Raw genomic sequence first — 27,437 nt, 5'->3', positions numbered from 1 at the left:
AGCAGAAAAAGAAGCCAGTGTGATGCTCACAGCGGCAACGTCTACTTGTCTGAGCTGACGGGGCACGTTAGATTAGAGGAAACTAACACAATAAACCTCATTATTATTTGAATTAGTACTAAAGTAGAGATAATGTTGGGCCCAGCAGCACAGTTCTGACAAACTAGCTCATTGGCAGAAACTGATGCAGAAACCAGGACGATGAAAGCTGCAGAGAGGAAGGAGCAGAGACAGAGAGCCCAAACATATCTCTGCAAAGTCAGTCTCTCCAAGGACTCCTAATCCTAATTAACAGAGAGGCAGCTCTCCTGCTGGGAGCACGACGATACGTTTAACTCAACCAGGCACAGCTGCAAGGCTCAGCCACATCATTAAGTACAGCATAAGCATGCACCGGCCATTTCATCCCATATCATATACCGCGGTGGCAGTGCAAGCTGAGGCTTTCAGTAATATAAAGAGAGTTTACATTTTATCTAGGAATACTTGTAATAAAAGCTGAATGTGCTCTTTGGTTCTGACTAATTTCTCTGAAATACACTCAGTCTGTGTTTCTGCTTCATCGGCTCGCTAACTGAATGACATGAAAGTTTTAATACCATTTTAAAGCTTTAATGGTGTACATTTGAATGGCTGTTTGTTCTTAGTGCAAACTTACTACACACACACACACACACACACACACAGATCAGTAATATCACTTCCCGGGAGTGAAAAAAGCTTTTCCTGAGATGAAACAGTCCCCTTTTCTAAAGCGATTATTTTTTCCCAGAAGGCCGTTTTCATTGTCTCTGGTTAGGAATTTACTCTTATAAGATTATCTCCCAGTGGACAAGGAAATGGCTTTTCCTCTGCTCTGCTTTCCAAGGAATAATTATAGATTTGAGAATATTCACGATTTGATTCAAAGCCAAAGAAAAGAATTAACGGTCCGCTCACTGCAGAACTCCAATATTCTCTTTTATTGCACTCTAATAACATCATGAACTATTAGATGCAATAAATAAGAATATTGGTGTTCTGCAGTGTGTGAACCGTTAATTCTTTTCTATGGTTTATATCCTTTCAGCTCTGCTCCACACGGTGGTGAGGATGTGTGTGGATTGTTACCATGCTGATCCATACAAAGACACACTGGAAACAAACCCATAATTCAGCTAGATTGTGATCAGCAGAGAGTCAGCACGGGCTGACAGGTGATGCCTTTGATGGGCTTCACTCACATCACTGTGTGAACCTGCTAAGCGGACGGTAGAGGCCGGCTTTGTCTTGGAGATGATAAGCAGAGCTAACATTAGCAGCAGTAGGATCGCTATTTTAGTCTTTCTTTAACTGGGTGCTGAACTCTCCGTCAGTCAGATTGGAAATCAAACATCAATCATCAGGACTGTGAGCACAGCGATAGATCTGAGCTGACTCCACTGCTGTACCCTCTTCATGCATGCTCCTCACTGACAGGGAGGAGACGCCTGACATCAGGAAAATAATCTCTGCCTAAAGGCAGACAAGACCAGGGAGATGATTATTAATCTGAGGAGGAGGAACCAGCAGCATTATATTGATCAGTGAGTCAGAGGTAGAGAGGGGGAAAAAAACACATTCAGCATTGTTTGTTCAGATCTGTATGATTGTGTGGTTTTTACTTTACAATATAAAGCACCTTGAGGCGACTGTTGTGATTTGGTGCTATATAATTCAAATTGAACTGACTTGAGTTGAAACAAACAATAGACACGACAATCAACGCGGGTCAACAACCTGTCGGCTTTTCAACCAGCACAGGGATTTCCAGGGATCACACACACACACACACACGTCCCTGCTCTGAACACATGGCCCAGTGTTACAGGCTAATGACTGAATTTGCAGTCATGTCATCAGATCTATGGTCTACTAGCAGTTGGTGAGTCGGTTAAGGTGGAAGGGGAGAGTATTTGCCAGGCCTGACATCCCCAAATGTAACGTGAAGGTGTGCTGGAAGCATCTGCCTGCAGTCCCGTGGTGCCCGGCCTGGCGCAGCCCGAAGAGGAGACATGGGCCCACCCTCCTGTAGGCCCACCAGCCACAGGAGGCATCATAGGGGTTGGCTGCAATGTGTGTCAGGTGGTGGCCAAGGGTGGAGAACCTGGTGGACCAATCCCCAGCTATCAAGGCTGGCTATTGGGACACTGAATGTCACCTCTTTAGTGGGGAAGGAGCCTGAGTGAGAGCATGAGGTTGAGAGATGCTGGACAAATATAGTCAGACTCACCTCAGTGCAAGGCCTGGGGTCTGGAACCAGGACTGGAGATCCCACCTCGGTAAGAGGTAGCGAGCTCGGGTGGGTATTCTTGTATCTTGTTTGTCCTGTACCGGGGGGGGGGGGGGGGGGGGTCTGGCCTTCTCTGCTTAGGCTTGCTGCCCCAGCACACCCCGGATAAACGGAATAAAATGGATGGATGGACGTTATAAAGTGGCGAGGTTAACATGCTGTCTTCCTTCAACAGTGTAAAAGTCACAAAGCTGACATGGCACTGCTTCCTGGTCATATTCCAGCGCTGACCTCGTGGAAGAGGCCCCTCAAATAAAACAAACTCACTGACTCCTCTTTCTCTGATCTGCATTCACTAACACAGATCACACTCGTGCACTTCACTGACTCGACTGCAGTTTTAGAATAAATATGATCTCTGCCAGCTTCCTGTCCAGCAGTACACACTGGTGTTCCCTCGCCCCGCTCTCTGAGCCATCACCAGCTTTCTGTTTGTTTCCCTCTCATTCACTCCTGCCAGCCCGTTTCATGTGTGCCACTATTGTCTCTGGGCTCTGTCTGCATCATTTCCTCCATTTGCTCCTTTTGCCCAAAGTCATCAATCTGTTTCCAAGCAACTAAAATCCTATGCACCCATTATATGTTGTTCCTTTCAAATAGTTAAATGTGCCTCAGTGTGCCACTCGCTGAAGCATCGCACATTTGCACATCTCTTCTGAAGTCAGACACCTGCAGTGCAGCACTTCACACATCACTTCTTAACAAACCATCACTCCTACCAAACCACACAGTTAAAATCAGAAGGTCTCAACAAAACAACAACACCGTTTCCAAAATCAATTTCGTCACAGATCTGTATTTTCTGTCTTCCTTGATTAAATTGTCGTGTCCGTCTCCAGATGAGGATCTGTGTAAGAGGCTGGAGCCCCTGCTGTGCTCAACAGAGGAGAGGAGGTCCTCCACACAGTCTCTGCGCCTCCATGATTTAGGACAGTGTGGAGTGGTCCACCTTGGGAGTGGCAGCACATACATGTATAAGTGCGCACCAGACTCGATGATATCATAAGAGCGTTAACTGCTCATGCATGACATGCATTCTCTGTCAGCATCAGCAATTCACAGAAGCATCACTTTCTCAATAATTTTATTTATATATTCATTATATATAGCACAGAACATAAATACAGAGAAACCCACAGGTTCACGGCAAACGCAGTGAAAACAGACACACCCACCCACCCACACACACACACACACACACACACACAGCTATTTAGGCTGTGAGAACAGTGAGGTTCTGGGTTTGTTTTTGAATGTACACACTGATGTAGCTGACCTCAGGTCAGCAGGCAGCTTGTTCCAAAGAACAGGAACACAGTAACTGAAAGCACCCTCAGCACAGCAGCTCTAATTCTGGGAACACTCAGATCTGCTGACCTGCTGACCTCAGAGGTCTCAGTGGGTTAAAGACACTGAGCAAATGAGAGCTATATGGGGCCAAACCACTGAGAGCTTTATGAACTAATGGAAGGATTTTACTGGTAATTCTATATTGAACTGGGAGCTAATGAAGTAACTTCAGTACTGGGGTAATATGGTAAAATTTCTGTGTATATGTACAGAACAGGCTGCTGCAATCAGGACAAGCTGGAGCTGCTATACTGATGATTTGGATAGACCTGCAAACAGAGCGTTACAGTAAACTGACCTGCTTGATATGACTGCATGGACCAGTTTCACTGAGTCTCAGATAAGAATTTTCTAACTCTGAAATATTATGATTCTTTGACAGTACCAAGCATTAAACAGTCATGGACCAAGGACCCTGTCATAGGCTGCTGTGTAGCAGGCAGGAATATGACCCCAAAGCAGGACTCGGCAGACAGGACTGAACTCAGAAATCCTCAGCTTTATTTGCTGGCAACTCACAGGTTTAACTAAATGCAGACAGGGCTGGATGGGAGCCTGAAATACAACCTAAGAAGAGGAAACTCATGGAACAGAAGAAGACACAGCAAGAGACCAGGACTGAGACATACGGACTTAACACAGAGACACAAGATAGATAATACAGAGAAGAGACTGGCTCAACACAGGAGAGCCTGAGGACAGACACAAAGATGAGGCTACGACTGAGTGCAAATGCCAAAAAGGAATTAACAACCTCTCAACAAAAGCAGGCAGGGAACAAAAGACACAGAGAGATGCAACTGAATGGGGAGACAGGATGAACATGGCACAGGACACAGAGACAGGACATGCAGAGACAGGATACACAGAGAGACAGGACAGAGACAGGACAGAGACAGGACACAGAGAGAGGACACTGAGACAGGACACACAGAGACAGGACACAGAGACAGGACAGAGAGAGAGGACACAGAGCGAGGACACACAGAGAGACAGGACAGAGACAGGACAGAGACAGGACACACAGAGAGACAGGACACACAGAGAGACAGGACACACAGAGACAGGACACAGAGACAGGACACAAAGCAATAGGACACACACAGAGACAAGACACAGAGAGACAGGACAGAGACAGGACACACAGAGAGACAGGACAGAGACAGGACACACACAGAGACAGGACAGAGACAGGACACACACAGAGACAAGACGAAAAACTAGAAGATAAACTGTTTAACAGAGACTATCCACATGAGGTTTTCTGAATAACAACAATCCACAGAATTCCCATTTTTCTATTTTTGCCTATCTAAAGCTACCAAGTGAAAGACAAAAACATCTGCCCTTTAGAAACAATGAGAGCCAATCAAAATCCTGACCTGTTAAACCGCCTGAATCATGAAGCCTTTGAATTAAAATGTCTCAGCAGCAGCAGTGACATCACAAAGAGCTGAAACTGAGTCACTGAAGCCTGATTCTTCCTCATCATTAATACAGTGAGATCAAAGTATTCATTCAGTTGCTTTTAAACAGTTTTTCAAATATTTTACTGAGGAATCAAAGAGTCCATAATTATTAGTATTTGAGTAGCAGTGTGAATGCAGCGCACTAGAAAGAAACAGAGAAAATGCCAGTCTCTAAAAAGCTGCTGACAATATTTACCAAGTGATTTACAAAACAATAGAATACAGATTTGAACGGTTTGGAGGGGATGGGGTCGAGTAAAGAGGAGCGAGACTTTGATGAATAACTTCCTCCAGATCTTCCGAGTTCCCGGGCGAGGATGTGGACACTGAGCATGTGGCAGTAATTTGATGTGCGGCAGTGGGAGATGAATTACTGTGAGAGGCTCAGATGTTATTATAAACTGATAGTCTGGACCTCTGGAGTCAGCTCTGTTTGTGTCTACTGTGCATGGAGCCACCACAGTCACAAAGCAGAAGACGACTTTCAGCCATGTTGAACGTTAGTTGTCAAAAATGATTCAGCTTTTAAAACAAAAGTCAGTTAGGCTGCCGTGAGGGAAGGGACACCTACCAATTACGTTCCACTTGTAGCACCAGTTGGAGATCACTGGACGAGAGCAAGATGTCTCCTCTGGCTGGGTGCTCCTCCTGTCGGGTTAGGACGAAAGCTGGGTCAGTGCATCCACTACCTGATTCACACAGTGTTCACAATACATTCACTATCATCAACAAGCTGCCTGAATGCAGGTGATTTCAGACTGAAGAACCACAGAACCTGAGTGGGAAACAAATACCAAAGTCAGACTGCATTTCAATGATCAGTGTTAATAATAATCAGTATTAATGTCCTCAGAATCTAACCCTCTAACCCTTTTCTTGGACTCCAAGAGATTTACATAAAACAAGGAAAAATATTAGTGTTTTGCTCCCTTTTGGTTCTGAATCCTCTGTAACATTCATGTTTTATGAATATCATATTTCTTGCCTCACAGCAAGAAGGTCCTAGGTTCGAATCCACCTTGGCCCGGGTTTGTGTGGGTTTTCTCCGGGTACTCCAGTTTCCTCCCACAGTCCAAAGACATGCACTTACTGAGGTTAGGTTAATTGGTGATTATAAATTTTCCATAGGTGTGAATGGTTGTCTGTCTCTGTGTTGGCCCTGCAACAGGCTGGTGACCTGTACAGGGTGTACCCCGCCTCTCGCCCTCTGACAGCTGACCCCCCAGAAAGTGTGTGGATGGATGAACCTGTGGTTACCCCTCCTTCTTTATGACTGAATATTGAACTTATTATTGTAAACTTCTGTTTAAGGGGAAATCGTTTAAGGCCCAAGAGTTTATCTTTAAAAACTACAAAGAGAGAAAATAACTCAATTTCCTTTTTTCTGTTCCATTAGACTAAATATTTTCCCACAGAAGACCAAGTGGTGTCATTATGTTTCATTATATTTAAAACCTGACCAACAGGCTAATTCCTCGTTCACTGAGTGATTAACTGTCCCAGAGAAAAGAAACGCTGCAGGCAAGGAAACTTTAGATGACGGCAGAAAGTGAGACTCTAACACTTCTCTGATATGAGGTTATGAATGTTGAAAATATTACAGATAGGAAGTTCTAAAATCCAACAAATCCGACAAAAACAGGTGGATGAGTTTGTGAGCTCTGCTTCCTTTCAACATTTTGCATCAATAGCATATATAGAATAGAATAGAATAGAATAGAATAGAATAGAATAGAATAGAATAGAATAGTCCTACAGAGATTGGTAGGCAAGCTGAGCCTAACTCCTCTGTAACTGCATCCTCACTGAGAGGTCACACTTCGCCACCGCAGGCAGCAACACCTCCAGAATCATCAGACTGAGCACTGGCGACCTTTAACCCTGAGCACCCTGCTCACAGGACTGAACTGCCTGCTCCGGCTCACACCACATTATCAAGTTTGCAGACAACACAACAGTTGTTGAACTGGAAATGGAAATGGTATCAAGACAACAGTGTGCTTAAATACTGAGCAGACAGAGGAAGAAGATGAGTTCAGGAGGAACTCTGTCACCATCCTTCCAGCTTCTACTCAGGGACAGTGGAGACAATCCTGTGCTCAAGCATCTCTGTCTAGTACAGGACCTGCAGCTAAATCCATCAGAAGTCCCTCCAGCAGAGTATCAGGGCAGCAGAGGTGATCAATGGGATCTCCTCCCATCGTATATGTGCATTGCTGCAGATCCCTCTCACTCCTCCTATGGACCATTCAGGCCTCCACTGTCCCGCGAAAGGATTCAGAGCATCCAAACCACCATTGCCAAAGATTACAAAAGCCAAACCAAAGTTTAAACCAAAATTGATCGAACTTTGTGGAAATATTCCTTAGAATCCCAGAATATATGCTTTCATTTTCTAGGTCAAAGGTCAAGGTGACCAACATTTTTTTTTAAGTTCAAAAATATTTCATGATGAAATTTGGTTCTCAGGTCTGAACAGTTACTGTTGAACATTCACTGTTTTTTTTTCTATTTTTAAATCAAACAATAACACAAAGTGAACTACAAACACAAACTATGTACACGGACGGGCTGACAGCATTTCAGACGAAAGTTAAGGAAGACAAGACGTCATGAATTCATAAAATCATTACACGTTTCAACAAGTTTCCAATGTTTTTGTGAAAAATGAGAGGAGGAATGCAGCTGTGTTTGAGCCACTGCATGGCTGCTGTTCCTACAGAGTTAGAGGCTGCGAGCCCGGAGCTGGTGAAGTGTGTCTGATGTCCCTACGAGCTGAACTACTCCTGACACATCAGTCATCATCAGCACATCTGAACATACAGACTCAACAGGTTTATTGTTGTTCATCGGACACTTAAAAAGCCACCTGCAGAGAAATGATTGAGTACTTTGTGACAGAGCCATCAACTGAGACGCTCCTCTCCATCCACAAAATAATATATTCTTTCTTCCCTCTTGGGTGGCACAGTGGTACAGTGGTTAGCACTGCTGCCTCACACCAAGACGGTTCCCGATTTAAACCCCAGACAGGGCCTTTCTTCATCTTCTTCCTGCACTGAAGAACAACTTTGATTGTCACATATACATACATGCAGTGAAATTCAGTCTCTGCATTTAACCAGTCACACAGAGCACAACATGTGGAGCAAGGGGCATCTAGAAAGCGCAGCAACTGTGGGGTTAAGGGCCTTGCACAAGGGCCCATGGTGGTGTACCGAAAGTGGAAACAGGCAGCACTTCAACACCTCAATATTCCAGTGTCAGTTTGAGGGTTCTCTGGGGCTTTTCACCCTGCTGGTTTCAGATTCCTGATGGTTCCAGATGGTTTTTCAACCCATTTCAGTCCATCTAAGGGTGGAAATCCAATTTTTCCCACTACATGTCAGTCCGAGGATTCGATGTGAGGTAGATAAAGTTCATTCTGGTTTTAACTGACATGAAATTAAAGTTAGAGAGGCGAGGTTGAGCTGGTTTGGACACACAAAGGAGAGATAGTTGAAGATGAAGCAGCCAAGCAGGAGTAAAAGAGGAAGATCACAGAGAAGATTCCTGAACTGAGTGAGGTGGAAAAACTGCACACCAGAGACACGAGAATCCCACAGAGCCCACAGGTCACATGACTTCCCAGCCCGACATCTGTATTTGTCTGTTGTGTGGCGATGGGCTTAGTGTGGTTTGCATCGAGTGTCTGAAGGTTTCCTGAATGTCTGCAAGAATGAACAAAGGTGCTCGATTTCACTGTAACAGTAACACAAAAACTTCACTGACCCCAGTCTCAATTTCAGATTCCATCAATTTCCAAATGTTTAAAAAAAACAATGCGGGCTTCACAGATAATTGGGAAAGTTTCTGGGGAAAACCTGGTCTTATTATTAGAGACGGCATCCATCCCACTTTGGATGGAGCAGCTCTCATTTCTAGAAATCTGCCCAAATTCATTAAACACCCCAAAATCTGACTACCCAGGGTTGAGACCAGGAAGCAGAGCTGCAGTCTTACACGCCTCTCTGCAGCCTCTCTCCTCCCAAAACCCCATCCTCATAGAAACGGCGCCTGCTCCCAGACCACCAAAAAACAAACCAGAAACCAGCAAAAGAAATATTTAAGCATAAAAATTCAGAAACAATAGAGCATCCTCAACTGCAGCAAAGAGTAAAACAGTTAAATGTGGGCTATAAAAACATTAGGTCTCTCTCATCCGAGATCATTTTAAATATATGTTGTAAATAAAATGGTTATTCTTAAATGACCCCTTGGATAATTCTGGTGATTAGAACTTGGTTCTGATGTTAAGATTTTTAGATAATTTAAACTTTAGTGTGAATACACAAAAATCTTCCAAGTGATGCTCTGGATCACAAAGAAGGCGCTCATCAGAATGACTGCATCTTTGTGAACCGCTGCCTCAGTCTAAACTTTACTATATACATCTACTGTTATTCAAACGCCTTCATATTCCTTCAGATTTTCATTCACTGTGACTAAAACCTGAAGTAAAGCCTTGTGGGGAACTTTAAGCCAGAACATGCTAATATTTCAACCCAACGACTGGTTAGTATTTATTACTACCAGATTGATGGCGTTAGTCTGCTTAATGACATAATGGTGCAGACACTAAAAGCTTCTCCCTCGGCCTCTGGGGTTATTGTGCCCGTGGAGCTCCACAGCACCGAATAAAAGCAGTTTAATCGTTCCACAAAGATGTTTTCATCAAACCAACCGGAGACTCCAATACAGCGGGTGAAACAATTATTTGATCCCCTGCTGACGTTGTAAGTTTACAAAGAAATGAACAATTTTTATGATAGTTTCATTTTAATGGAGAAAGACTGAATATCAACCAACAAACCAGAAAAAACACAGCATAAAAATTATAAATCGATCTGCATGTCACTGAGTGAACTAAGTATTTGGTCCCCTTCAACCCAGCCATTCTGGCTCCCACAGACTGGCCCTGTGCCCATGTAGCACACAGCAATCAATCAATCAATCACTCAATCGTAGACACTGCTATTCTCAACTTGCTATGTGTATGATGCACACCTGTCCACAGAATCAGTGGCTTCCATTGCAGTATCTCCACAACCATGGGCGAGACCAAAGAGCTGCCAAAGGACAACAGGGACAAGACTGTAGAGCTGCACAAGGCTGGACTGGGACCATCAGCAAGAAGCTCATTGAGGAGGAGGCAACTGTTGGTGCAACTGTTGAAGTGGAAGAAATATAAAATTACTATCAATTGACCTCAGCCAGTCATGAGAAAGATGGTGGATCAGCTCAAAAATACACTGGAGGAGCTTTTAATGATCTGAAGCTAGTTGGAACCACTGATAACACACTGCACTATAATGGCTTGAAATCTTGCAGCACTAGCAAGGTCCCCTCTGCTCTAGAAGGCCCATCTAAAGTCTGAGAGTGAACATCTAAATGATTCAGAGAAGTCTTGGGAGAAAGTGCCATGGTCAGATGAACTAAAATCGAGCTCTTTGGTACCAACTTGATCTGCTGTGTTTGAAGAGAAATGCCGTGTATGAGCCAAAGAACACCATCCCCACAGTCAAGGATGGAGGTGGAAACATTCAGCTTTGGGCTGCTTTTCTGCTAAGGGTACAGGACGACTTCACCGCATTGGAGAACCAAAGGGCGGGGCCGTGAACCATGAAATGTTGAACGGGAACCTCCTTCACTCCATGCATGGCAGTGGCCCAAAACATGGCAGCAAGGCAACAAAGGAAGGACTAAAGAAGAAGCACATTAAGGTCATTTTTTTTCCTGTTTTAAATTTTATTGGAAGTGAGCAAACTTACCAATTCATCGTGGAAGGACCGTCAGCTGTCTTACATGTGTTAGGTTAATAAATATAATGTGTAATAAATGATCAGTAATGGAGTAGCTATAGCTTTTGCACTCTAGTTGAGCACTCCAAACACTTTATGCAACACATTTTGCATTCACCTATTCACACACTTTTTTCTACATCAAAGTGCTTTCTATCTAACATTTGCACACAGTCCGATGAATGCTTCAGGAGCAACTCAGGGTTCAGTATCTTGCCCAAGGATACTTTGGCATGCAGACTGGAGCAGCCAGGAATTGAACCACCAACCTTCCAATTAGCAGATGACCTGCTCTACCCCCCCCCCCTTTATGAAGCTTTACAGGAAGAGGCAATCATTTATAAGACCCAAGAGGGCTTTCAGAGCAAGGGTGGAAAAGGACAGAGGAGACATGAGTGCTGAGGCAGGCAGAGTGGCTGAGGTGGCAGAGGATGAGGCTGATTCGTTGCAGAAAGGGTCACCTGAATATCCGCACTCTCTGCAAACACAAGAAGCCTCTGTGATTAATCAATGTCACGTCTGTTAAGACAGCAAAACGAAGCACGTCTGGTTCTGAGAGCGGTGAAAGTGGTAGGAGGTGGAGATGGAGGCAGGGAGCGGACGGTGGGGACACACACAGCGAGGTACGTATCGCTGTTCTGTTTGATCTCCAGCCAAAGTGGAGCGTCAGCAGTTCCCACTGATCCGACATCCCCAAGAAGCGATGGGAGAAAGGATCGGTATTTCAGCAGAATCACCACATGATGAGAGCACATGCTCCACAGCTACACAATGACCCGCATTCAGAGTCGGGTCACAACTGACAAATGTTGTGTGAATGTTTGACTTCAGTACTTTTTGTCTTCTCAGCTGCATCATGAGAGGAGGTTCAGCTGAGGCAGAAATCGGTTCAGAGCGGTGAGTCTTCACAGTCACAGTTTCTGAGAGTCCCGCCCGGCTGTCAGCCAGTTCCCATCCTGCTTCTCCTGGGGCATATCTGCTTTCCACTATAAACGCGTCCCTTTCACTCAGTTGCAGAGTGTCAACAACAGATGGCGCTTTCTTCACAAAAACTTTGACTTGTATAGTTACCTTATGTTTCCACCCCTGTTCATCTGTTAGCAATATAAATCAAAAGGATTTGAACCAAAATTGATCCATCTTTGTGGAAATATTCCTTAGGGGCCCAATAACTTTAGCTGTCAAGGTCAAAAGTCAAGGTTACCAAAATTTTCTAATATTTTAAAAATGACTTTGTCTCAGATACAAATAATAACTGTTGATAATTCATTGTCTTTTTCTATTTTAAATTAAAATATACTCCCAATAATGCACATTTATAATTCATATCTCCACAAATGTCTGTTTTTCATTTTTTCCATTAGGGTGCATAGACTGAATAAAATATATCCAGACTCTATCAGAAGGCGCTTTTAGGACAGCCTCATAATGAATGATAATAATGAATTACAATAGTCCAGGGTGGAAGCAATAAATGCATGAAATAGTTTTTTTAAAGTCACTCTGAAACACTCTGAATTATTGCACAAATACAAGAAAGCAGTCCTACATATTAGTGTAATGTGTGCATATGCTGGTCACAATGACTTCCTCCCAGTGTTACTGGAGGCCGAGGTAATCCCATCCAGAGGAAGGATCTGGTCAGGCTCCATGTTTCTAAGCAGTGAAATCACACCACAAAGGAAGGAAGCACAGTCTTCATTAACGCACGGCTGTTTGCTTCTCCTTGGTTTCAGAGGCCAACAAGCACTCTGCTTTTTGTTTAATTATTTCAGATGAAAAGTCATCATTGGCATTTACAATCAATATTAACTTTCCCACTGATGTAATCAGTCCAGGGCGTTTACAGTCTGTGCCCAGCTGATGGGGACAAACATGAAGACGAATAAGCCTCAGTGAGTGAGTGGGGAGAGCAGAGCTCAGGGTGATGAAAGCTCAGAGAGACATTTTCAGTGATTAAATCCTCCCAAACATACGATGGAAGGAAGATAATGTACTTTAACCCATGAGAGCCCACACTCACTTCTCCCTGAAGGAAAACTTACTCAAAAAAGTTTGCAGAAACTGTGACACCTGTGGATTCATGAGGGTTATAAGTGCGGTCCAGTTCATATAACTGAACTACAGCAGGTTGCTTTGAGTGACTGATGTATAAACAGTGCATTCACTTTTTGGCAGAACAATTACACAATTTAAGCTGGATACTTTTATTTTGCTGAGTGCGATGTTGTGCCGATCCTTCTGAAGGCACATTTCTCAGCATGAAGATCATTATAAAGCTCCTCACTGATCATTATGGTTTGGAGACGGTGGCACTGACAAAAGGAGGAGGCAGAGTTGAAGGTGCTGAGTTTTCCCGCTGGGAGTCACCAGAAATGAGTACATCAGAGGCACGGCTCAAAGTTTTAGACAGTTTGAGCTCAAAGAGAAGCGAGGCTGTTTGGACCTGTGCAGAGGAGAAAGCGGATGTAGGAAGGATGATGAAGATGGAGCTGCAGGCAGGAGGAACAGAGGTTCATGGTAGTGGTGACGGAGGACACGCAGAGGGTCGGTGTGACAGATGCTAGGAATGAGAGATGGAGGCAGATGATTCATATTTTGAGTTGCTCAGCTGAATCTTCATGTTTACTGCAGAGCATATCTGCTGATTCTAATAGACTGAATTCTTCCTGCCTTCAACTTTGACCCTGACTGAGCGTTTCACATATTCATCTGCAAGCAGCATGAGACCAATCACTGATTCTGTATGAACAGCTGGAATGCAGAGACTGCACCATTTGTTCTTGTTAAGACGCATCAGTCCACCACACTACAATACATTCACCTCCATTTACATTACCCTCGATGGGAGGCAGCTGAATGTTTGTATTTTTGTGCTTTTGTTGCTCCTCCAGCGCGCTGCATGCATCATTCTCTGTTATGATTGGATATTCTCTGTCAGTCTGCCAGGACCTTATAAGACTTCAAGCCAAGCTCCAGTTTTTATATCTATTTTTTTTTCTTTTCTTGGTTCTTGTCAGGTTATTATTCAGGATCAGACGCGGGGGACGCACTGTCACTGTTTTCATTACTTTCCTGTTGTTTTTGTATAGATTTTTTGCCATGGAAACTTAAAAAAAGTAGGTCAGGCATCATTGATATTCATGTTAATAGTAAATCGCATTCCACAGCTGGGCGTAGCGAACATCACATTAGGTGGAAGGTAAAAGAGTAAAAAAAATTACAGCCTCAGTTCTGCAGAAAAGAGGGCGAAAAATAAAAGCAAAAAGAACTTTGTGTGCAGAAATCTCGTGCAGCAGCACAGGAAAAATATTTATTTATTCCATTTTTCACTTTGGTATCACAGCCTCCCTCTGTTTCTGTCCAGCTGCAAACCTCTCCCTGCTCTAAGTTTCACACATAAACAGCAGGCCTCTTCAGCCAAGAAGAGCACGAAAACAGAACGACCGATGAAGGACGAGGGAAGAGGAGGAGCGGGAGAAACCAGAGACATAAAGGAGTGAGAAGAGGGCGAGGACAAAGAGGGAAAAAGGCAACAAAGAAGCCAGAAAATAGCAGCAGAGGGAGACGTTTGAGACATGGGAGAAAAAAGGAAGGCGGGGAAAAAAGCAGGGGGACATTTCTTGGCTCATACTTCTCTCATCTTTGTGTGCAGGCCATCTTAATGAGAGCCACATTTAGGTCAGCGCCGTCTCTGCTTTCCCTCCCCTCACCCCACCTCCTCCCCACCTCCTCCTAAGAGGACGAGAGAAATAAGTACTTTGTGGTTTGTCTATAAATTTACAGTGGTGTGTGTGTGTGTGTGTGTGTGTGTGTGTGTGTGTGTGTGTGTGTGTTGGAGCAGCCAGACAAAGAGGCTCTCTGAGTTGTCTGCCCAGGAATAAGAAAGAAAATTGTGAGTCTGCCTCGCTGCATGTTTTCTTGCCGTCCCTCCTCCTGCTTCTCTGGACTTAAAGCAAAGCAAACAGGGAAGCAGCATATTCCACAGTGGAGCGGTTTTAGAGAAAAAAAAAAAAAAGGCGTGAAGTGAAGAAATGGGGATATCGGTCACGGATGTACTCTATCAGGACTGATGGTACACCAATAAGAGATGAGCCTGAATGTGAAACTGAGGGAGAGGGAAAGATAAAGGACTGAATGTTGCTGGAAGTTTTTTAGCTCTTTGTTTTTCCTTTTGAAATGGGAGCGTTACTGTAAATGTTACATGGAAAAGCCTAGGAGTGAAGAAATTTAATCAATACTTCTACTTAAGGAAAAAAAAGTCTGTATTTTTGCCACCTCTGCTAATTTAATGAAATTTCCACGTATTCAAACCAGAAACACAAATAAGCCCAGTGGCCATGACAGCCGAGGTAAACGCTGCCTGGAACACAAAGAGGAGAAATGATTGGAAAATTGGAGGTAATTGGGGAATTAAAGAAAAGGAGAGATCTTGAACAAAACCTGATTCACAGAGAAACCAGCAGCCGCAGTTTCATAAATACAGAATAACCCACTCATGGACGACCGCTCCCTTCAGACACAGGCTGGATGAAAAGCTCACCTGTAATGAGTGTGGATGTGACGTGAAGTCTGATTGTCCTGTAATGAAGGCAGATGTTGTGTGCTAATTTAGCATGCACGCACACCCACACCCACACACACACACACACACGCATGGCCATCACCAGGCACAGCTACCTGTGTGAACCTGCTGGGTAAAAGGGATGACTCAGAACTCTGTGCCACCTTCAGTCATGACACTTTTGAAGACTTTTGTTTTACTAACTTTCCCCTGAGTGAAAATTTGGATTATTTTAATTGATTCTGTTCAGGCAAAGATGGCTGCACTGCTTCTGAGTGTCGTGTCTCAGCTGATGAGGAGCAGTCCTGATGAACACCCTGCAGCACATATGATTTGGTCCACTGTGTGGATGGCCATGTTTCAACCTGAAAGGTAAAAGTGTTTTGTTTTGAGGATAAGGCTCTCCATGCAGCCTCCGAGCAAAGTGGAAGGTGATATAAGAACACCTGCGCACCCATTTTTCACACGCCCGGACAGACGGTGTGATGACAATATTCTCCCACTTGATTTTGAGCGGCAGTCTCAGAAGTAAATCCACCAAATGTAACCACACCCACCTCACTCCATTGTGATGATCATCTCACGCTGGCCCAGAGACCAGATGTTGCTGCACTGCAACAGCGGTTTGCAGGTGTGTTCTTCCCCGTGCACCGTTGTATAACTTGCTCAGGCGTGTGTTCACGGCCCTGTAGACTACCTGAGCACTAAAGAGAGTAGTTCAGAAAGAACTGGCTGCTGTGCTGGAGATGGGAGTAAAGGAGGAGTCACACAGTGCACGCTGTAGCCCCATAGTTCTTGTGGTGAAGAAGGATGGGTCTATACGGTTCTGTGTCGACTACCACAAGGTGAGTGAGCTGTCACAGTTTGATGCTGGCCACTGCTCATTTTTTCATGACACTGGATTTCACCAAAGACTACTGGCAGATTCCCTTGTCTCCAAAGTCTCAGGAGTGCCTCGTGGAATTTAACCCAGTAAAACAGGCCCTCTGTGGGGAGTCCCTGCTCCACACACCTATCTTTTCCCTCCCTTTTATTCTGCAGACTGACGCTTCGAGCAGAGAGCTGAGGGCCGTGTCCCAGCAGGTAAGAGCGGTCGACAGCCCCGTAGTGTGCATAAGCCGCAAGCTCTCCGAGCGTGAGACCCACTACAGCCCTGTAGAGACGAACTGCTTGGAAATCCGGTGGGCGGTCAACTCTCTCCATTAGTACCCCCTGAGATGCTCATTCACCCTCTGCTCGGACCACGCCCTGCTACAGTGGCTCCATCACATGAAGGATGCCAACGCCCAGATCACCTGTTGGTATCTGGCTTTGCAACCATACAAATTCAAGGACATTTCTCTTTCTCTCCTAGTCATCTTGTTTTCAAGGTGGTCCATAGCCCGGGGGCACAGACGGCTGCAGGCAACTTTCTCTCTTGCTCCACAAAGAGCAGTAAACCTCAGAGCAGCAGTAGCAGCACAGGTCAGCTGATCACAGCCTGTACACAAAGAAAATCTACTGCCTGTAAAATGTAATAATATTATTTTATTACTATATTAATGTAGCACAAGGTTCAGTGAGCTTTGGCAACAAAAAATAGGAAGAAACGTCCTCCAAAGAGCTGCTTTTACTGTTTTACTTTGAGTACATTTCAGAGTCTGTACTTTCTCAGTTTAACTTGAGTAAAGAAGTTGAGTTCAGTACTTCAACTTTTACCAGAGTATTTTTTTTTTAACACAGGTATCTGTACTTCTACTTAAGTACAGAATGTCTGTACTTTTGGCCACCTCTGGTGATAAGTACTTGTATAAAAGGAGGAATCAGAGTTCTCGTCACTAAGTCAAATGAAAACTTTGTCTGAAGCAAAGAAAAGATTTCAGCTTTTGTCATGGGTCGGGGGGGGGCCGTGTGGTTGGTGGGAGTGTTTTTGTCTTCCAGGTGATCCGTTGGGGCAGGCGGCTGTTTCCTGCCTGACCCTGTTCGCTTTCTCTTTTCAGATTCTCCGTGCTCGCCAGAAAATTTCCGCTCTCACCTGTTTTCCCTGTTTACATTTATTTTTGGAATAAAGACTCAGCTTTCTGTGAACTGTTGCCTCTGCGTCTGGGTCAGTTTTCCACCGGCCACCATGACAGATTTATTATCTTGGTATGTTGTCAAAGTCACTGACAGGTCACTGACAGATCACTCACAGGTCACTCACAGGTCACTCACAGGTCACTCCTGTATCTGGGAAATCTCTCTGGTCTTGGTGGTAGTCGTCCTCATTTAAACCTGGATTAGCTCCAGGCTTCTTTCAGATTATTTAACCCCAGATTAGGACAAGTTTGGCACTATTTTAATCCATGTCTGAGGAAAGACATTTCAATAAGTCCTGGTTTAAATTAAAACTCAGTCTAGAATGAGGGTTTTATCCCTGTACAGGAAACCAGGCCTTAAAGTTCCACCATGCTCACAGAATTCATGTTGACTAATTGTGACAGGAGGATCATATTCAGTAATGAGTCACTGCTAATGGAAGAAAATATAATATAAAATGTTGTAGATATGATTTAGCTTCACCTTTTCCCACCTTCATCCAGCGTGACTCCAGAGAAGATTCTGCCATCATCTAATTTTCAGTCCGTGACTTTGACGGTTTATTGTGCTATTCATTCCTCTCAGATTTCCAGCCAAATGGGCTGCTGCTCTCCTCTTACATCATTTCATCGTCATGATTGATTCTCCGATGCTTCACTGAGAAACCATTTACTGATCCACATACTTCATAAGCACATGCTCATTCACTGCATTGGAAAATCCGAGCACAAAATCGCTTTCACATCAACATGCACACACTGAGGAGATGAAATTGAAATGAAAACAGTGCAGGATCAATCTTTATCTAATCCAATCTGTGGAAGAGAGGGCGGTGGTAATTGCCTCCAAGTCAGTTTGCTCTAGTTAAGGCCAGCATTCTCATGGCTCTCCATTCTCCTCTGCAGTTCAATACAAACTATACAATACCAAAGACAATCAATCTACTATCACACAAGAGGACCTCTGAGGCTCTCCATTTCATTTTCAGACAATACAGTCGAAGAATATGGCTCGAATTAAGATGTAGCTCTGGCCTGGGTGCTGGATTCAAGAACCCGGGCTACATCATCGTCATTTCTGCTCCAGAAATGCTAACAATACATCTGAAGAGACTAACAGTCCTTTTTTACATCTGTTCGTGCTCTGATCACAGTTTCCGGTTCTTGCCGAGGGATTGTGAGAAAACCCGGACCTCGGCTGTGTAACTGAATCCAAATGCAGCGAGACAAACGAGAGCCAGCACAGCCTGTCGCCATATGCACTCCAAATGTTTCTCCACTTTCAGCAAAGTGGCTGGAGAGCTGGATTTGGAAGGAGGAAGGACCCTGGTGTGACAGGCTCAGCTCTCTGCGCGCTGAGGGCTGAGAGATCTTTCTTCAGTTCAGACTTTTTGTCCCAGAAACTCTGTTCAACAAAGCTGCTGACTGAAGACATTTCTCTTTCTCTGCCAGTTATCTTGTTTTCTACAGGCCACATTTTTTATACAAGATAAGAAATAATTTATTCATCCCAAAAGTTGGGGAATTACTGTGCTACAGAAACCAAAACATGGAAATGTTTAGGCAAATGTGCTTGGGATGAAATATAGATGCTAAATGACAAAAGTGTTTTTGTGGCTGTCACAGTGAAGTTGACCTTTTGGGTGATTATCATTTTATTCAAAGCAGTGCATGAGTTCATAAATAATGAACGAATTATTCACTGTGACCTTTGACGACCAATGTCTGATCAGATTATCCTGAAGGTGGTTATCGTGTTCATGTGAATGGGATGAATGACAGTATGGAAATACTGGAAAGCTCATATTCATGTTGTTCCTTAAATGTGTTCATAGGTAACATAACTGCCTCATGATGAAGAGGAAAAACCTCTATCGTCCAAAAGATTGTGGTCAGAGATGAAGAGGCAGGAGGTCACATGACTCCTGGAGCTATGTCATTTTCCTCATCCTCATCCTCATCCTCATCCTCATCCTGAAGGACATGGATACAAAAACCATCTGCTTTGCTTGTTGTTATGGTGAACACACCAAAGGAGTGTTTGTGTCATTCTGAGTGAATAAAAAAAAAGCGCGCTGCTCACTATTCAACCAAACATTTCCTTTGAAGACGAGTCACATCCCCATTTGTGCTCCTTCAAACACGAGTAACCCCCAGCGGACCCCTCCCTGCTCATTGATGAACGTGTCTTTGTATCCTGGAGGGAGCGTGATCAAAGAAGCCTCCGATCGGGCTCCTCTGTAGACAGAAGCAGACCTGCTGGGATCAAAACAAGCTCCCTTTTGCTGCAGTGCCACACGTGTTAATGCCCCCCGGTCCCACCCCGCCTCCCTTCACCCAGAAGAGTTCATTATATTCAAATCTCCGCATCCTCCGAGTAAGCTGCAGCTGACATGACTGACAGGCAGACACACACCGTGAAAAACATTTCTATGAATTTTGATGATGTCGTTTAAAAAGGCATTCTTTGAGTGCTTGGCAAGCTAAGTTCAATGACCGGGACACAGCGCCGGGATCATTACAGAGTTAAGTGCTTGCTGTACACCGTGGTGCTGTGTTCGAGCACGACTGTCACGCTTCCTACTGCTCCACCGCATACACTGATGAAGTGTAACATTATGACCACTGACTGATTAACCCTGATTATCTCCTCATCATGGTTAGTGGGTGGGATGTATTAGGGAGCAAGAGAACATATTAGAAGGGAGAAAAATGGATGAGCATAAGGATGTGAGTGAGTTTGATGAGTGAGCATCTCCAAAACTGCAGCTCTGTGGAGGGGGGGGCTCCTGCTCTGCACTGGTCAGTATCTAAAGTGGTCCAAGGGGGGGGAGCCAGGGTGGCTCAGCGGATGACCATGTACGAAGTGTGGCGATTGCCTGCTGTCAGTCACACAGCTCTGTGATGTCATTTCCTTTTGCTCATCTCTTAGAGGGTTTATGGTTCCCTAAAATCCACTTTTCTAATGATGGATATTTTGATTTTTTCAAACACAAACAGAAGTTGTGTTACATTTAAAGCAAAATGGAATCTAAGAATGCAGTGATTTGATTTCTTGGTCATTTATTGTTTTAACTGAAACAGTGTGAGGTTAACGTCTTTGGGGCTGAATCCTTTGAAACGTTTTGCTCCAGGGGAAACTAGATTCTCTCTATCTCAGAGTGTCTCATCCTCAAAACATCCACCTGATGGTTTTTCAGGTGGAAATTCCAAGCCTAGGATTTTGAAGTCTAAACATGCAGTCATAAATTCCTTATTGGCGTTTGACTTTATGGGGGAAAAAAAACAGCTCTATGAAAGTGAGGACATGATAATACTGAGGGATCTGTCTCTCGTGTCTTGAGGGATGCAGACCTGAGGACCGGCAAGATTACTGTGGGAAAACTTCTTCAATCATCAAATAATCAGGCCCACTCGACCAGCTCTCGTAGTAAGGGTTTAATTCTTGCAAGAGGAGCAGTCGCTCTCAGCTCAGGCATCAGCGAATGCACACCGGGCCGTCCCAGCAAGTCATTCTTTATACAGATAGCATGCATATAATAAAACTGCCCAGACTGAGAGGCAGGTAAAGACAGAAAGCAGGCTCCATGACTTCCCACGGAACAGGAATGTGAGGTTTATGTCTCTTAAATCCCATCTGTGGGAAGGCCACGGAGACGGGAACACTTTAAAGGTGGTTTACAGCTCAGCAGTCCCCGTCTCCAACAGGTTTATTGGTCCACACTCCTGCTGACTCGGAGATTAGGACGAAACACCTCCTGAGAAGCTTCACAGACACATCTCTGTTTATATAATAACTTATACAACAAATGATAAAAACATGATAATTATAATTAGCGCAGCAACTATGTTTCTAACAATTACAAAGTTCATCCAAAGAAGTTGCAGGCAGCTGAACTTGTGCTCCACAGCTCCAAGCATAAATCAATGCCCTCCCATCCAGCCTCCACATCTGTCTCAGCCGCCTGTGGGTTGCTGCTCAGCACACCTTCAGCACGCATTTCAAATCAAGCATTTTGACTGAATTCTCTTCATTAAAGCTGCATCTGCAATTTCCTCTTCACTGAGGCTACAAAAGGATTCCTGATAAGAAAATATTCAAATCTTGACATTTCCTCAAGCAAATACTGCGTAATTTCATAGCATGAATACGCTAATCAATTATGTGCTGTCTTAATCCACCAAAAGCAAAAATCCTTTCTATCACATGGTGCCGTGAAGAGCTGCAGCCTGCCTCCCTCGTCTTCTCCTGCTGAAGGTTCTTCAAAATGTCACATCAGATACCGTACTGTACAACACAATCCTGCATTACTTTCTGTTTTGTGTTCTTTATTTGAGAAATGTAATTCCACCCCGTGAATATTTTTCCAGTGCTCTTCCACCCCCACACAGCCCACATCACTGTGCTACGACATTTCAAATTTAGACCGACGGCTCGGATTTACATGCAGAACTGACGGCGGCGGCTTTGTTTGGTTTTTAGGTCGCAAATGTTGGAACAATGTCTGAGGAACAAAAAAAAAAATAACATGCAAACACATATTTTCACACACAACAGAAAAACACATGATGCTGCTCACATACTCTTGACCGTGTAGCCAAACCTCAGCAGAGACAGAGAGCTCGAGACCACAGAGAGCGAGAGGAAGAGCAGGAGCGGGGCAGAGGGAAGCGATGAAAGAGCTCCATTGTAATGCACCAACATACCTAGCTGTCCTCACAGGAGTTCCTTTGTAGTATTTTGCCTTGCTTCGAAAGCAGGAGTCAGATTTGCTGAACTGTTAAAACGAAACCGGGTGAAAAAATATTTTCTTAATTTGCTACGATCAGCTGGACCATACAAGGCTGTCCACTTACTTTGACCGTGTAACGTATGCAGTCAGATACAACATAAATCAGTTTTTATTTTTGAATAATTTCACTGAATTTCATCTTTTGGTTGGAAGAAAATTAGGAAAAATATCTACCACAACGTGAAATTACTGCAGGAATGTCTTAAAGACATTAAGGCCTGGATGACCTCTCATTTCCTGCTTCTAAATTCAGATAAAACTGAAGTTCTTGTACTCGGCCCCACAAATCTTAGAAACATGCTGTCAAACCAGACACTTCCTCTGGATGGCGTTACTTTGGCCTCCAGTAACACCGATATGGTGCTATATAAATAAAACTGAGGCATGAACAGTGAAGTCCTGCCCCACTGCCAGAAAAAAAATGCCTTTGTATATAAAAACCTTTCCCCAGAAAGAACCTCCTGTGTTAGGGTGTACTGAGAGGGAGCAGAATTTATAAGTATAAGTAAATGACGGGCCATCCTTCTTTTCCAATGAGGTACTGTCATAGATACTATCTAAATCAAAGTGTGAAACCACTGAAATAAATTGACAGCAGCAGCAATACCACAGTGGTAACAAAGCATTAGATAATGAGGCACAGCATGAGGGAAAGATAAGCACAAACCTAGCCAAAGTGGTGTAGTCTCTGGAAATTCTTTGGAACATCGTGGGATAAAATGAGCTGTTATTAAAGCAAACGCAGGAGCAACAAATACTTAGATACACCAAAAATGTTCAAAAAATTATTTTAACATTTGTAATGAAAAAAAATATATCAAATCTGACACTAAAATGTGAAGAGCAGAGATTTAAGGTGTAATGATGGAAGTCGGCCGTCACAGCGTTTGTTAGGAAAAAACAATTCAGATTGTGTGGTACAATATTATAGCCATAGGTTGATCAATACTGATCAAAACTGATCCAGTGGTCTGATCAGAGTCTTTAGTTTGATGTTTTCAAAGGAAATAATTCTGTTTTTAATTTGCTGCACGTGAAAAACCAAACCAGCCGAATCCCAGTGAGCATCATCACTGTGAATATGAGATGCTGATGCTTCGACTGAAGCCCGATGCAGACAGCCTACATCCACACAGCGTCTGCGTGGATTCCTCCGAGCACTCCCTAATCTCCCCAGTGTGAATGTCACTGACATCTGCAGCGCTCTCACGAGGTGATAGATAATCACTAGACAGACAAAGTAGAGGGCTTTATCTCCCAGTCTGGACGACTGGTGGATTTTAAAAAGAGAGACAGAGAGGAATTCGTGTAATTCCCCCTAAATAAGTGAAAGACATAAGACAGAGCAAAAAGCTGCTCCAACACATGTTAAAGATGAAATCTCCAACACCAGAACATGGAAGCATGAAGGTGAGCACAAAGCAGGAAAGCAGCTGCCACCATAGCAGATGCTGCTTTGACTACCTCGCACCTTTTTGGTGATTTTCTTTCTGGACTGTAATTATAAAATCGAGCTCAGGGGAGGTGGAGGTGGGAGTAGGTGCCACGTGCGCCTTGTGTAGCTTTATAGGTCAAAGTATCCTTGAGCAATGATTCTGGGGCTGAATACATTCCCTGGCCACAGACTTTGGACACACACATACGTCTTATTTAACTGAGATGGATGTGTGTTTGGGCTGCTTCATTATTCATTAACTTAATAAGCCCAACCTGTGTATTGATCTCTGTGTGTGTAACGCAGGCTCAGGTAGTTCAACGCTGGTTTGCTGCCTGCACTGTGGTTCACCGCAGGTAACCAATAACCACGGTGCAGAGGCCACAATGGATCACATGGTTATTGTACTGGAAATAATTTTTAAAAAATAGATTAAATAAAAGTCAGCTCTGTCTCTGTACCCCATGGCACTGCCAGCTTGTTTCTCTGCTACTGTTTGTGTATAGAGCTATTTTTGTGCACTCTATATTTGACATATTTTAATAATAAACACTTAGGAATAAATCAGGAATAAAAATGGATACGTGTTAATTAAATATTTTCCTCCCAAATCCCCTCAAACACTCTGGCTGACGTTTATCTGTAAGATCACTGTTTACCTCATGAAGCATTAATTAGATTAATTAGGCTTTAACATTAACATTAATTAACCTCTTTCTGGCCTGGGAACAGTTTAATCTGAGCCCTCCAACTAGTTCCAAGAAGCCATCAATGAGCAGTCTTCTTAAACAGCAGGGTAGGTCCGACATTAAGCTGTTGGACACGTCTTTCAAATGTTCTCCCAAACACTTTGAATCCAAAAGTTTGCTTTTTCTCGGAATGCTCTCATTCCCATGGATCCCACCTGTACCAACACCTCCTCCCTTTCCTTTTATGCTAGCACTGGCCATCAAAAGCTACTTGTTAGCGTGCTGGTTAGATAATGAGTGTGTGGTTCTGAATCATTCTGCATAATACTTCTCACTGGGGCTTCACCTTCAGATAATCACGAGCATTAAGATGCACAAGACACAGTCTCACATACATAGTGCATTCTGGGAAGCTGGTCTAAATCGATCAGCAAATCATCAGCAGGGCGACGGACGGACACGCAGCCGGCATGCTGCTGTTGTTAGAAGCATTCGTGCTTCAGCTTCAGCAGAGCTCTCTTCATGTGACTGTCCTTCCTCTGTCAGGCCAGCAATTATGAAATGGCATTAAAGACAGACGAGAGAAGAAAATGTATTTTTAAAACCAGTCGTTAGTTGAAAAATGATACTTCCAGATTTTCATGTCTCCGACTTTATTAGTTCAGCTCATTTCATGAGTTTGAGGATGGAGTAAATCTGCTTTACAGTGTAAAAGAGCTCAAATCCAGCGTGTACATCGCTGCAGGCTTGTGGCTGCGGTTGGTTATTTCCTCTGGACGCAGGATGACCCTGGATGGGCCCAGCATTATGGACGCGTGTTCATATCTGATTAATAATGTTTGAGCATGTCAGTCTGCTTGTTTGTGTGTGGTCTCTGACGGGGAACCGATGGGAGGCTAGAGAGCTAGGCGAGCTGCCATTGGCTCTGCTCTCACTGCTCTGAGATCAGTTACCATCTGTGTGTTTGTGGAGACAGAGCTTGCATTAGCAGTAAACTAGCACTCTGTGATTATCATCATAACAGATTTCTTCGTACTAAGCACTTTGGCCAACGTGTGATGGAGAGGAGTCAGAGCAAAAAAGGGTTTAATGACTCCTTTAGCATGTTAGCAAACAAAGCCCTGATAATGGAGACTTTTGTCTGACTCTTTGCTTAGTTTTTGTGTTTTGTATCTCTTTAGTTATTCCTGGTTGGCTTCTTTAGCTCTTCATCCTCAGGCCTTTGTAGGTGCAGTTATCTGGGTTCTGTTCACGGTTATGTTGACGTTCCCGTGTTTTCCTCATGTCTTTCAATTGCAAGTCAGGCATGAAAAGCCGGAGGTATACCAAGGAGACTAATAGGAAACAGGCGAGGCAGGCTAAACACAGGTGATACTGAGGATGGAGCCAACAAGCTTGAAATTATTAGAGGCCCAAAATGAGTGGGTTTCATGCCTCAAGCTTTAGCGATCCTTTTAACCCAAATGTTTCAGTCCCTGCTTGGTTGCCTGGCTAAAAGGCAGCCATCAGGCCAAGCAGGGGGTGAGTACAGCTAAGCGCTGAGCCATGTTTCCACACTCGGGCAGCAGTCGTCTCAAGGCGCTCATAGAGTAAAAAAGCCTTTATGTAATAAATGCATATCTGACCTCTGTGGCGGTCTCTGTGTCCCTCTTGGCTCGACCTTGAGAAATCCACTGCACCTTCACTGTCCTTCCCTGGTGCAGTTCTGGGAGACACAAAAGCATTAGGGAGATTAATGTGTGTGTGTGTGTGGGATCGCTTACATGGACTGGATCAACTTGCTGCACAGTGTCGTATGACATCAGACTTCTGGAAGATATTGCTGTTTGGTTCAGGAAGGCTGCTAAACACGGCATTACACAGCAAATGGTTGGATCAAGTATTAACTCAGTATAACACCAGAAAAAATACTTTCATTATTACAATATTTGCCCTGTTATCCTATAAGAACCCACTGTTCTCATGGGTTAGGCCCATAAGAACAGTGGAGACAGTGTTATGTTGCTCTTCAGTGTAAATGAAGAACATAACACACAGCATTTTGACTGATGTAGACATCTGGTAAATATACTGATGAGCAGCAGGATTAAATGCAGTTATACTGTTACGGACACAAACAGCTACAGACACCACAGACACCATTCCTGCTGCACTGCTCTGCAGTAATACGCCTACATGACCTTTAACACTGCCACAAGCACAGATGCAGGAAAACTTTCATACCACAGTCACAAACTCTTTATAATCTAGTACATAAAAACTCCATATAATACTATTAATTCTTCACATGTTGTAACAAAAGAATTTCCCAAATATGGGAGAAATAAAGTTTTTCTGGCTCTTGTTATATTCTTATGTCCAAAAGCTTTTTGTAGTCATTTAGCGGATCACTGTGCACCATCCTGCACAAAATACTGCTTATGCTAAGTGACTGAAATCAAATATTTGTAGGCAATGTATGATTTTCCATAGCTACATGACCCTGAGAGTCAAATCTGAGGTCAACCATCTTTTGACCATTTACTCTTTTAGCCAGTAACTAACTGGGCTCACTGAGTACTCCAACACACTAATTTAACCACAGTCGCATATGATGCTAAAAAGCATTAAACACTCGCAGGACCCTGAAAAGTACTCATCACTGTGTACAGGATCCACCAGAGTTTCACTGTCAAAGTGGGCTTTCTGCACTCTGCACCACTACAAAGACTCAGCATGCAGGCAGACAATCTGCTGTGGTATATATGAAGTATCATACAAGAGTCAAGCTTTTTAAATCAAACGGTAAAAGCCTACATTCTTCATGTTGGAGACAATCAAATGCTTCCCCCACCCCAGCATCGCTTATACTGACACTGAGAGGAGTCCAAAAATGTGAGCAGCACTGAAATGTTTCTGTGACATTTGAGCGTTTTAGAAAAGAGGAAGG

At 43.8% G+C, this 27,437-nt stretch overlaps 1 protein-coding gene across 2 annotated transcripts in view; it reads right to left on the bottom strand.

Annotated features, from left to right (window-relative positions):
- adam19a (ADAM metallopeptidase domain 19a) overlaps positions 1-27,437 on the bottom strand; it is an 89,609-nt gene that overhangs the window by 40,734 nt on the left and 21,438 nt on the right. For both annotated transcript variants that reach the window (XM_030723204.1, XM_030723205.1), the window contains exons 2-3: positions 26,134-26,213; positions 5,702-5,778 (exon numbers count right to left, since the gene is read on the bottom strand). In XM_030723204.1, coding sequence (XP_030579064.1) covers positions 5,702-5,778; positions 26,134-26,213 — 157 coding nt within the window. The remainder of the gene's footprint in view (positions 1-5,701; positions 5,779-26,133; positions 26,214-27,437) is intronic.

This window comes from Archocentrus centrarchus, unplaced genomic scaffold (assembly GCF_007364275.1).
Source record: "Archocentrus centrarchus isolate MPI-CPG fArcCen1 unplaced genomic scaffold, fArcCen1 scaffold_24_ctg1, whole genome shotgun sequence".
NCBI classification, from domain to species: domain Eukaryota; kingdom Metazoa; phylum Chordata; class Actinopteri; order Cichliformes; family Cichlidae; genus Archocentrus; species Archocentrus centrarchus.
The sequence above is the reverse complement of the archived record's forward strand: the minus strand, read 5'-3'. Positions and strand labels throughout refer to the sequence as shown.